Source organism: Corythoichthys intestinalis, chromosome 16 (genome assembly GCF_030265065.1).
Source record: "Corythoichthys intestinalis isolate RoL2023-P3 chromosome 16, ASM3026506v1, whole genome shotgun sequence".
NCBI classification, from domain to species: Eukaryota; Metazoa; Chordata; class Actinopteri; order Syngnathiformes; family Syngnathidae; genus Corythoichthys; species Corythoichthys intestinalis.
Genome location: NC_080410.1, coordinates 1952085 through 1965335, shown reverse-complemented (window position 1 = coordinate 1965335; position 13251 = coordinate 1952085). Strand labels below are relative to the sequence as shown.

Genomic DNA, 13251 nt, shown 5'->3' with positions numbered 1-13251 from the left:
GACAATTAAATTGTACGTGGATTACGTCAGCTTGCATCGTAGCAGTGACGATATGATAACCTTAAGCCAAAATATCACGGTTTCACGGTATCAAGGTATTGCAATTACAGCTCTAAAGCAAATAGCAAATAGGAACATGATTATAATGTTAAGTTAAAATTATAAAAAATATATATATACTGTATATATTCTAAATTAAAAATGCAGTCATTCAGGTGAGCTTAAAGCCACAGCTCAACATTATTACAGAACAAAAATAATTGAATTATTTTCCATAAAAAAGCACGTGTGTATGACTTGTATAATGTTTACATTACACACACACACACACACACACACACACTTTCCTAACACAGACAGTTGCCAGAGGGGAAAAAAACCACCACGTTTTACCACCACTAGACACTCTCGTAGCTGGTGGGAAACATTCATGACAGTGTTTACTAACATTTCATTTTGTATTAATGCAAAATCATATTGGAGGAATTACCTCCTCGGCAGCCACCCACGCAAAAATGTTTTACATGTAGATTGTCCCTCCTCTAAGCCGCGGCCGTCTGTGACCTTTCTGTTGCCCCATACCAGCGATTTTGTTTTTACCTCCTCCAGACATCGTGTAGCACAGCTGACTCACTGACACTGAGCAACAACCGGTGGGGGAGGGTTGAGCCTTGCAGTTGAAAGCGAGGGATTTCCCCATGCATATTTGGGACATATAAATTAGCTAATACCTTAGGGACTGTATGACGGAAAGTTTTTGTGGTTTGAAACCTTGACATTTTCATGTGCACTTTGAGATTTGTTTTTCAAATGTAAAGTGCATTATAAATAAAATGTATTATTATTATTATTATACCACGGTATACCTTGAAACCGGTAATCGGCACATGTCCATTTGGGTCGCGTCACTCAGTTTAGGCTGTATCTCAAGCTAGGCTGCGCTCCATCTTGCTTGTTTGGAAACACGATAAGATTTGTTTTCTTATTTGACAAGGAAGAATATTCAACGTTTTCGCCTTTAAAGGTCTATATTGATTGATCATCAGACGCTAAATGTAACTCCTAGCGTTAGCATTTGCTCCAGAATGACAAGCGTCCTCTTAAAACACTGGCCAGCTTTTACTGCTGAGTGTATTAAGTTGGCATTGTCCTATAGAATGCTACAATATGTGCTCATCTATATATGTTCATTTGAAATGGTTGGAAACCTTTATTTTTGGAACTGTCGACTAAAAGTAGATGAAATTTGTATGCGATTACGTCGACTAAAACTAGACAAAGACCAGTGTTGTCAGTAATCTGTAATCTGATTACTTTCTTCAGTAACGAGTAATCTAACGCGTTCATTTTTCCAAGCCAGTAATCCGATTAAAGTTAGTTTCCCTAGTGCCTGTGCGTTACTATTTTGTTTTTGCCTCATAATGTATGTAGAATGAAGAATACTGTAGTCATGTACGAAGAGCATTTCTCATCGGGGGGGGGACGTGCCACGTGTATTACGATGCTGTTTGAGGCTGTCTGCCACGTCGGTCAACAACATAGCATTCTGACGAGGCAGCGAGGCTAACAGTGAAAGGCAGGATATATGCTGCAAATGGATGCATTTGCTCACTGGAAATACAGCCATTACTTCACATTTCTGTCCAGTAAAGATGACAAAAATATCTCCGTGCGTTGCAAACTTTACGCTGGCTGAAAAAGACTGTCTCTAAAAACTCTACATCCAATTCAACAAGGAAGCACTTGGAATTACAGGACAACGCGACAAAACTCGAAAAAGCCGAGAGGTAACAAGACAGCCAGCACTTTTACAGTTTGTAACCAGCCTGTATGCACATTTTATTGTCAGTGTTTGTAACCATAGGCGGAGTTTTACTTTTGTGGGGCTGGGGGCAAAGCATGTTGATGACTGAAACAAAAGTCAAAAGTTTGGACACACCTTAACATTTTTACGTTTTATATATTTTCCCTACGATTGTAAATCCTCTCTGAGTACATCAAAACTATGAACGAACATGTGGAATGGCAAAAAAAAGTGAAATAACTGAAAACAGGTTTTATATTCTACATTCTTCAAAGTATCCACCTTTGAGGTGTCGCCAAACTTTTGGCCAATACTGTACATATACATATATATAAAACTGTTCAAGCTCAGTTGTTGTTAGTTGCGTTTGAAAGCTTGGGTTTACAGAAATTCTAAATACCCATCTTGCCTCCACAGGCTTAGCAAAGCAAAAGTTAGTGTCTTAGGTGCTAGTCACATGATCTGCTCGAAAAATGATTTTGACTCATGAAATACGTTGTAGGATTCATGTTCATTTCAATAATTGTTGTTGTTTGTTTTATTGCTTTACAACTTTTATAGACAATATTTTAACAGCTAGGTCTTTATTTTAAAGGGGGAGTTCAGAATTTTTGACTTTAGCTTTATCTTGGAGTTAGTGGGGGTTTATTTAGTCGTTGGAGTTGATTTGAACAAATTCCATGCAGTTTGTCAGTTATTTGTTTGTTTCAGGGTTCCGGGGTGGCTAAGCTAGCGCGAGTCAATGGTGGTTGAAATCAACTCCATCGACTAATTAAAACCCCGCTAACTCAAAGATTAAGCCTTATGTGAAAAATTCAATTACATGCGATGACATTTTTTGTCATTTTTATGTTGAGGTTGCAAAAGTAGAAAAATTGGTAAAAAGTAGCTGATAAGTTACTTTTAAAGTAACTTAGTTACTTTGATGATAAAGTAATCGGTAAAGTAACTAGATTACTTTTTTGAGGTGTAATCAGTAATCAGTAATTACTTTTTTAAGTAATCTGTGACAACACTGACAAAGACTAAAACATTTTTAAATGACAAAGACTATTAAGTCGCTCCTGCTGCTTTTCTTGGTCAGTAGGCAGCTGGAGTTTGCTAAAGTTCACAAAGATTGACAGGTTTGCAGCTTTGATCTGGCGAGTGAAGGCTCTCTAGCTCTACGATCACAGGCACAAATATCTCAATCATCATGTGGTCAATCTGGTTTGTCTAGAGACTTCTCGGCAGCATGAGCGTCAAAGCGGGAGTGAATTTTAGTGCACTCACTCAGATGAATCATACCATTGTTATGGAGCCAGAGGTTGCGCTAGACTTTTTTGTTGTCTGTCATTTTGACTGACAGGGTCATAAAAATCCGGTCATAATCTTATTTTTACCCGTCACTTAAATTTTTAAAATGATGATAATGACATTGTGGTGACCCTTTGTTTGGCATAATTCACCTTCCGTACTTGTGTGTCCATTTGGCCGAGCGCGATACGACAGTCACGTGACAGAGACACTTAAGAGCCGCGCGCGGTCCCCTCACTATCCACTCGCTCTCGCTATATGATTGGCCGAAGAATCGAAATGCTCTCCCCTGAAATGCCTGTTTAAAAATGTTCCCGTTGTTACTTTTTGCGTTCGCTTATAAGTGCCCATTTAAAAAGGAAAAGCGATGGATGATACTACACACAGAGCGTATTATCGACAAATGTTAAAGTTGTATAATCATATAGCGAGAATAAGGAACGTCACTGACAAGCGCAGGCCCCCGCGAGTGGATAGTGAGGGGAATAGGATAGTGCGCCTACAGCTAACAAGACTCTTAACATTGCATACCGCTTCAACATATTCAATAGTATTTAGTTTTCATTCATTTTAAATTAATATTCTGTCCGAACAAGCTTAACAGAGAATCCACACCGTGCCATCACACATCAAGCAGATGAATATGTAACTTTTTCTCCGCAGTGACAAACAGCTGACTGTGGCCCCAGTATGTAGGTAGCCTACCATATGTAGCATATGGAGCAATGAAATTAACAGTTCACCTGCTGTGGCCTGAACGTCGTCTCACACTTTCCTCCTGGTGCGCATGGACTTGAATTGCGTGCCCGCTTGTGCAGTCCCTGTTTTTTCACCTCTTTTATCAACACCATCGTCGTTTTGGGGCTTTTTGAAGAAACTTCGGACACTCAGTTGCCTTGACATTTTTCAGAGTAAGGCCAACGACGTCATGCATCAAGAGAGACAATAGCTAATTAATATGCCCACTCGCCACCCTGTGGTCTGGGGTGTGAATTGCAACTGGTCAAAATAACGGATGGACTTCAGTTTTTTCCGTCACCGTTTTAAAAAATCGGTCAACGACGGAAAATATTCGGTTAATGCGACCCCTGTATGGAGCGTGATTAAAACTATGCCGTTAAAGGTGATGCAATGAAAAATGTGGCTGCGCCTACATTTTGTGCTGGTGCACCTTAAGAAAAAGTAAATGTGGAGCCTTGGCAATATATATCGCAATGTTAATTTTCTACAACATCATTCAGTCCCAATTTTCATATATGTGTGTGTGTGTGTGTATATATATATATATATATATTCACTTTTTAAGGGCTAAAAAGTAACAAAATAATCCAGTAATACAGTGGCATTGCCAAAAGATACAAAACTATGTACGTTCATATTCCACAACACACCTGGGAAAGAGGAACTACTGTAAAAAGTACAGTACTGTAACATGTTTGGAACTTAAGTTCAAATGAAATCAAATCATTTTTGGTATTGGATCAGGACTCATTAGTTTCAATTATTAGTTTCCAAAGAGCAATAGTCCCGCTTAGCCGACATATTTGCGTTGCGGTTTGATATTCAGCAGCCAAAAAGCACAATGGAACTGAAAACACGCTACTGTATCGGATAAGATCATGTGACCAAATCAGATACTTCAAAAATAGCCGTATCGGGTGCCGATACAGACATTGAGTACCGGATCATGACATCCCTAGAATATATGTACATTCTAAATCCATCTCCAAAAGGTTCCAACTCTGAAAGAACAATTTCACAAAAAAATCTATACTCTGAAAAACAAAACTGTCATTTTTAAAACCCAGTAATAATATATTTGACATACAACAATCGTTTTCATTGTTGATTTAAAACAACCTGTTTGTATCTCTACAAACACATACAGGATCCATTTGGAGAAAAGCGCGGCCGTTTCGACTATCAGCGCTTGCAGACTCGACTCAGCGCCATTCACCGGCGAATACGGGAAAAGCGTGCAATGAGTGATCCCAATGACGATTCTGACTCTGAAACCAGCTCCTCTGAGACGGACCCCGACAGCCAGGGTAGCATCCAGCCGTGACGCTGTAAAACACAGGCAAAGAAGAGAGGACATTTTTTAATTCGAGAACGATGTTCCAGAAAAATTTTCATGATGTATGGTTTTGGGGGAAAAAAAGAAACGATGCCATCACTCTCCAGAAAGTGATGACCGTAATGTTGAAAATCAAACACTGTCAAATTGATCCTGTAGCTGTGGATTTATGCTACTCTTGTAGCAAACCAGCTGGTATTTTGATCTGTTGTTTGGACTGGAAAAAGGTGTGAAGATATATAGTACTTGGTGAGATGAAACATTCCCTTTGTGCTTGTAGAAAAAAATCAGTTAATGACATCAACATTTAAAAAGAAATGAAATTGGTCAAATAAATAGCACATTGTTATCTGTGATATGTTCCTTATTATCTCTACATGGGAAATGGATAGCAGTAGGCCCTTTAAACGAATTGGATGCGGATATTACATTGGTTCAGTAAAGTCCACAATTTCTCTGTGACAAAAAGGCAATAATTTGTGATTGATGGTAGCTTTGCATGTAACTTCAACCCATTCATTCATTCATTCATTTTCCAGGACCAGCAAAATTTTACATAGGCATACCCAAAAACATCTATTTGGGGTTGTGATTTTTGACCCCCCCCTCCCAAAAAAACCCCATTGACATTGAACTTGCCATACCATTGAAGCTAATCTGTGACCATCCCTTTGATTGCTATCAATGTCTGTGCCAAGACGCCCATGTAAGTCGATTTCATTGACGCTGATATACATGACCTATAATCAACAGGAAGTGAGCTTGAAATCCCCCCAAATCAACAGGAAGTGACAAGAGATCAACAGGATATCACCTCGAAATTTCCCCAAATCAGCAGGAAGTGACCCCAAAATAGCCCCAAATCCGCAAATGCCCCCCCCAATGCCTCATAGTTAACAGGAAGTGGCCCCAGGCCGAAATGGGCCAAAATCAACAGAAGGTAAATAAATACCAACAGGAAATGACCCCAAAATGCCCCAAATCGCCTGGAAGTGACCAGATATCAACAGGAAATGACCTTGAAAGCATCCCGAATCAACAGGAAGTTAGCCCAAAATGGCCCAAAATCATCAAATAACCCTGTAATGCCTCTAGGTTAACAGGAAGTGACACCAAAATGTACCCAAATCAATAGGAAGTGACCTTGAAATAGCCTGAAATCAACAAGAAATGCCCAGATATCAACAGGAAATGACATCCAAATTGCCCCAAATCAACAAAAAGGGACCCCAAAATGCCCAAAATCAACAGGGAGTGAGCTATCAACAGGAAATAACCTCGCATTTGCTCCAAATAAACAGGAAGTGACCAGATATCAGCAGGACATGACTCCGAAACGGCCCCAAATCAACTAGTGACACCCGAATGCCCCCAAATCACCAGGACGTGGCCAGATATCAACAGGAAATGACCCCGAAAAAGCTCAAATCAACAAAAAGTGACACCGAAATGTCCCAAATCAACAGGGAGTGACCAGATATCAAAAGGGAAATTAACCCTAAATGGACAAAAATAAACAGGAAGTGACCCTGAAATGCCCCCAAATCAAAGGAAGTGACCAGATATCAGCAGGAAATGACCTTGAAATTGCCCCAAAGCTACAGGAAGTGACACCAAAATGTACCCAAATCAATAGGAAGTGACCAGATATCAACAGGAAATAGCCCCATATCAACAAGTTACACCTGAATGCCCCCAAATCAACAGGACATGACCCCGAAATGCCCCCGAATTAACAGGAAGTGTCCAAACATTAACAGGAAATGACACCGAAATGTCCCAAATCAACAGGGAGTGACCAGATATCAAAAGGGAAATTAACCCTAAATGGACAAAAATAAACAGGAAGTAACCCTGAAATGCCCCCAAATCAAAGGAAGTGACCAGATATCAGCAGGAAATGACCTTGAAATTGCCCCAAAGCTACAGGAAGTGACACCAAAATCTACCCAAATCAATAGGAAGTGACCAGATATCAACAGGAAATAGCCCCAAATCAACAAGTTACACCTGAATGCCCCCAAATCAACAGGACATGACCCTGAAATGCCCCCGAATTAACAGGAAGTGTCCAAACATTAACAGGAAATGACCCCGAAATGGCCCAAATTAACAGGGTGACAGATGTCAACAGGAAATTACTTCAAATTTGCCCCAAATTAAAAAGGAAGTGACCAGATATTAACATGAAATGACCTTGAAATTGCCCCAAATCGACAGGTAGTGACCGCAAAATATGCCCAAAAATCAACAGGAAGTGACCAGGTATCAACAGGAAGTGACTTTGAAATGGCTCACCCAAAAATCAACAGGAAGTGACCCTGAAAAGCCCCCAAATCAAAGGAAGTGACCAGATATCAACATAAATTACCTTGAAATTGCCCCAAATCAATAGGAAGTGACCCCTGAAATGCCCCCAAATCAACAGTAAGTGACCTCGAAATGGACCCAAATCATCAAGTGACACCCGAATGCCAAATCAACAGGACGTGACCCTGAAATGCCCCCAAATTAACAGGAAGTGACCAGATATTAACATGAAATGACCTTGAAATTGCCCCAAATCGACAGGTAGTGACCGCAATACATGCCCAAAAATCCATAGGAAGTGACCAGGTATCAACAGGAAGTGACCTCGAAATGGCCCACCCAAAATCAACAAGAAGTGACCCTGAAATTCCCCCAAATCGACAGGAAATGACTCCAAAATGGCCCAATTCAACAGTAAGGAGTAATCAAAAAGAAGTGGCCCCAAATTGCCCCCAAATCAAAAGGATGTTACCGGATATGAACAGGAAATGACCTCAAAATTGCCCTAAGTCAACCGAAAGGAACCCCGAAATACCACCAAATTAATAGGAAGTGACCAAATATCAACAGGGAGTGATTCCGAAACAGCCTGGAACTCCAGACTCCCAGCTGTTCCAGAAATCAAGTCTGGGACCCAGCTCCTATTGGCCTCTCGAGCCCAAGCGAAATCATCCGTGCAATCAGATTAGTTTATTTGCATGACGTGTTCTTAATGAGCAATGTCACTATTGCGCGTCGGAAGTAGTCTCCACAACAACATCGATGGCGAACGGCAGAGCCGGGAATGTTCCTATCCACAGTAAATTCCTTTTTAAATGACCAAAAACACATGGGTCGCTAAAACCAACTGTCCGTCTCGTGCTAGCCATGTTGAATAAACTTCTATGCTCTCCTTGTACGTTTACGTCCTCGCGCTACAGTTTATTTTCACTTTTCCAACGTCACGTCCACCCATCGCTGTTCGGTCCACTTCGCTGTCTGTTTGCTGTGGCTTGCTCCGCCATGGGGATTTGATCTACTGAACAGTTGCCAGACTCTAGCTGGAACAGCGGTAGGTGTGGAGTTCCAGGCTAATCCCAAAATGCCCCCAAATCAACAGGAAGTGATCCCCAAAATGCCACAAAATCACAGCAAAGCTGCCATCGCAAATTCTCCAGACATTGCATTTTCTACTTATGTTTGTTATTATCAGTTCTTAGTAGAGAGACAAATTATGCGTGTTAAATTCATTCACCGTCCGTGCTACTTACTATCACTAAAGTTGAGGGGGGTGCCTGACCCAATCCCAGCTAACTATGGGCAAGAGGCAGGGTACTCGCTGAACCATTTGCCAACCATTGATACGCACACTCATATCTATGGACAATTTAGAGTGTTCAATCTGCTTGCTACACGTTTTTGGGATGTCGGAGGAAACTGGAGTACCCGGAGAAAATTCCTTCAGGCACTGGGAGTTGTGTGGGGATGCTATGCTCTCCCGTGGTTCTTAAACATTTCGCAGCGATTTCTTGTTAACTCATTGGAGACCATAACGCCGCTCGACGTCCAATCCATGTCGACTGGGAGGGGGCGAATGAATGCCCACATTTTTTAAGTTAGCTTTTCACGTAATGCAAAACTACCATCAAACTATCACCCCCCCAAATGGTGTTTCTTTGGCGCACCGCACAGCCAAAACCATTTGACTGAGCGGCAATGTTCAAATAACAAAATGACCGGAATTCTCGTGCAATGCAGGGAATCTTCGAATGACCCCCTAAGAAATTACCATTCGTGCCAAAAGACTTGCCTGGCACGGCCAGACTATTCTCCCTGTGTTTTTCAAACACTGAGAGTATAGTCTGGGACCCAGCACATTAACGGCCTCTCGAGCAAGTACAAAATCAATCGACAAATCAGATTCGTTTATTTGCGTGACGTGTTCTTAACGTCACTCTTCCGCGTCAGAAGTCGTCTCCACAACATTCCACAACAACACAGATGGCGAACAGGAGAGCCGAGAATATGTTCCAATCCACGGTAAAATCAGTTTTAAATTACCAAAAACACATCGACACAAGTCATTGACAACAGTCTGTCTCGCGCTAGCCATGTTGAATAAACGCTCTCCTCGTATGTTTACTTCCGCGCGCAAGTCCCTCGTCCCGCCCGTCGCTGATTGGTCCACTCCGCTGTCTGTTTGGTGTGGCTTGCTCCGCCCTGGAAATTTTATCCACTTAATGGTGGCCAGACTCAATAGTACCAGGCTACCAAAACACGGGATTTTTGAAAAATTATCTAGTTCTATCATTTTTATCATATTCACATAAATCATACATAAAAAATGTGAGGAAGGTAAGGGGCATAAACTTCGTAAATACAGTGGTATGAAAAGTAACTGAACTTATGGAATTTCTCACATTTCTGCATAAAATCACCATCAAATGTGATCTGATCTTTGCAGGGGTGAAAGTGGTGAGAATTTCATGCCGGAACTCCCCGAATTTTTATTTATCTTTTGATTTATTTTTTTCAAAACTACTGAAATGCAAAGAAAACTTTTTGGTCAGTTATTTCTATAACACATAAAAAAACTGATTTTCATTCAAAATTTTATTTTTTCAATGATTTGCAAAATAAAAGTTAATAAAAACAGCTATAACCCCAACCTCCATCTCCTAGTTTTTATTTTCCCTCATTTCCTCACATACTAAATGCCAAATCTCAATTTTAACTACTTAAGAACATAGGATGTATATTAAAATTGAAGAAAATGTAAACATTTACTTTTGTTGTGTTTTTAATAATATACGTAACATACATTCAGAAAAATAAGTACAAATGACTTACATTATGCAGAGTTAAATGGAATATATTTTTAAGATCGTGCAAACATTGACGTTTTTAAATCATAAGGAAATGAATAAGTAGCCTAACGTGAACAAATATAAGTCCAAAGTGCACATTGACAGCTAAGATGTTCTGAAGCTTCCTATCAGAGCAAATAAAACCAAATATGATGAATAAGCCACCTTACTCTTTCCTTGCTCTTAAAAATTTGATCCATTCTCTGTTGCATTGCCTTTTTTTTTTTTTTTTTTTTTTTTGCTGTTTCAGAAAATGTGCACATTTGAACGAATCAGAGTTAACTATCTCTGGTGACCACATGTCAGTATGTCAGCCATTTGAACAGATAAATAAATCCAGGCGTTTTGCTTTGCTGCGTGCATTCGCCCATTGACGTGACTCGTCATCGTCAGACTCAGATAACTACAGCAGCTGGGGAAACCTCCATGCTGTCCGTGGAATAAAATAAATAATAAATATTGGTGGAAACGGATTACGCTACACAAGCAATTTATTATGCTTGTTGTTAACACTTGTGTATGTAAATCTGATGTTGGTAGATTGTTTTATTCTTGGAGATAAAATGAATGTGTGGCAGCTTAGCTTTTTTTCCTTTTTCTTAACTTAGCGTTTTGACAGTTGTCATCATATTTTCAGAATCAAAGCACCGTATACCGGAACAACATTCCGGCCCTGAACCTTATACCGAAACTGCGTTCTGGCCTTGATTCTTATACCGGAACTGCGTTCCAGCCCTGCATCTTATACCGGAACTGCGTTCCTGACCGTTCCCGCCCACTTTCACCCCTGGATCTTTGTCAAAATCACACAGATAAAAAAAAGTGCTTTAACTAAAACCACCCAAACGTTTACAGGTTTTCATATTTTACTGAGGATAGTATGCAAACAATGAAGGAAGGGGGAAAAATAAGTAAGTCAACCATCACACTTAATATTTTGTCAGCAATAACTTCAACCAGACGCTTCCTGTAGCTGCAGATCAGTCTGGCACACACTGCAGGACTGATCTTGGCCCATTCTTCTCTACAAAACTGCTGTAGTCCTGTCAGATTCCTGGGATGTCTGGCATGAATCGCTGTCTTCAGGTCAAGCCACAGCATCTCAATGGGTTTCAAGTCTGGACTTTGACTTGGCCACTCCAGAACGTGTATTTTGTTCTTCTGAAGTTGATTTACTTCTGTGTTTTGGATCATTGTCTTGTTACAGCATCCATCCTCCTATTAGCTTCAACTGTCTGACGGCCTCATTTTCCTGCAAAACATCCTGATAAACTTTTGAATTCAACCTTCCAATATTGATTGCAAGTTGTCCAGGCCCTGAGGTAGCAAATCAGCCCCAAATCATGATGCTCCTTCCACTATGCTTATCGGTGGGGATGAGGTGTTGATGTTGGTGAGCTGTTCCATTTTTTCCTCCACACATGACGATGTGTGTTATTCCCAAACAATTCAACTTTGGTTTCATCAGTCCACAGAACATTTTGCCAAAACTTCTGTGGAGTGTCCAAGTGCCTTTTTGCGAACATTAAACTAGCAACAATGTTTTTTTAGACAGCAGTGGCATCCTCCGTGGAGTCTTCCCATGAGCACCATTCTTGGCCATAGTTTTACATGTCGTTGATGTGTGCACATAGATATATGACTGCTCCAGTGATTTCTGTAATTCATTAGCACACACACTAAGGTTCTTCACCTCCGAGTATTCTGCGCCCAAATCTTGGCGTCCTCTTTGGTGGACGGCCACTCCTTGGGAGATAAACAACAGTGCCAAACTCTCTCCATTTGTAGACAACTTCTCTGACAGTCGATTGATGAACATCCAGACTTTTAGAGATGGTTTTTTATCCTTTCCCAGCTTTATACAAATCAACAATCATTGATCACAGGTCTTCGGACAGCTATTTTGACTGAGCCATGATGCACATCAGACAATGTTTCTCATCAAGACAATTCTTACCACAGGTGTGTTTTATAGTGGGCAGGGCATTTTTAAACCACTCATCAGTGATCGGGCACACAACTAACTTAAAATGTGTGGTAAAAATTGGTTTCAATTGATTTTTAAGTCTCCTTAGGCAGAGGGTTCACTTATTTTTTCCCCTTCTGTCGTTGTTTGCATCCTCTCATTAAAATATGAAAACCTGTAAATGTTTGGGTGATTTTAGTTAAAGCAGACACTGCATTTTCATCTGTGGGATTTTGACAAAGATCAGATTTGATGGTGATTTTATGCAGAAATGTCAGAAATTCCAAAAGGTTCAGATACTTTTTGATACAACTGTAGAATTTACCAAAAATGTACGTTTTCCCCCCCAAATTTGCCCAAAACTTTCACATTCATTTCTAAAGGTACGCCAGTGACGGCCATGTATGTATGTAAAACATGGGTGATTGTGACTTTTCACCAAAAACTTACCATTACAGCCCATTGATATTCTACTGGCGTAGTAAAAGTAAATTGATGCCATTGACAACCATGTACGTCCATGTCATTGACACCAATAATCGTCCATGCCATTGACAGCCATGTATGTCGATTCAATTGTTCCCAATGTACTTGAATTACATTGACAAATCTGTAAGTTGATGCTGTGTATGTCAAAAATCAACAGGAAATTACCTAATATTAAGTGGAGGTGACCTTGAAATGTCCCCAAGTACACAGAAAGTGACCTGACGTCAACAGGAAATGGCTCTGTGGTGTTTACATGTCATTTTTTTGGGGGGGGGGGGGGGGTGCGTGAGGCTTGCACTTTTTGCGGTTTTGTCAGTTTTTACCCACAGTTTGTAATTTATTTATTTATTTTTTTTTTGGCCGTTTTCCATGTATTCTACTGATTTGCCGTGGTTTTCTCTGGATTTTTTTGTGTTTTTTTGGTGATTTTCGTTCTGATTTGGGTGATTTTTGTGTGCTTTGG

At 40.3% G+C, this 13251-nt stretch overlaps 1 protein-coding gene across 2 annotated transcripts in view; it reads left to right on the top strand.

The window, feature by feature from the left end:
• ube2z (ubiquitin-conjugating enzyme E2Z) overlaps positions 1-13009 on the top strand; it is a 34770-nt gene extending 21761 nt beyond the window's left edge. For both annotated transcript variants that reach the window (XM_057817020.1, XM_057817019.1), the window contains one exon: positions 4989-13009. In XM_057817020.1, the coding sequence (XP_057673003.1) occupies positions 4989-5165 (177 nt within the window). In that variant the 3' untranslated portion in view covers positions 5166-13009. The remainder of the gene's footprint in view (positions 1-4988) is intronic.
• Positions 13010-13251: the final 242 nt, after the last annotated feature.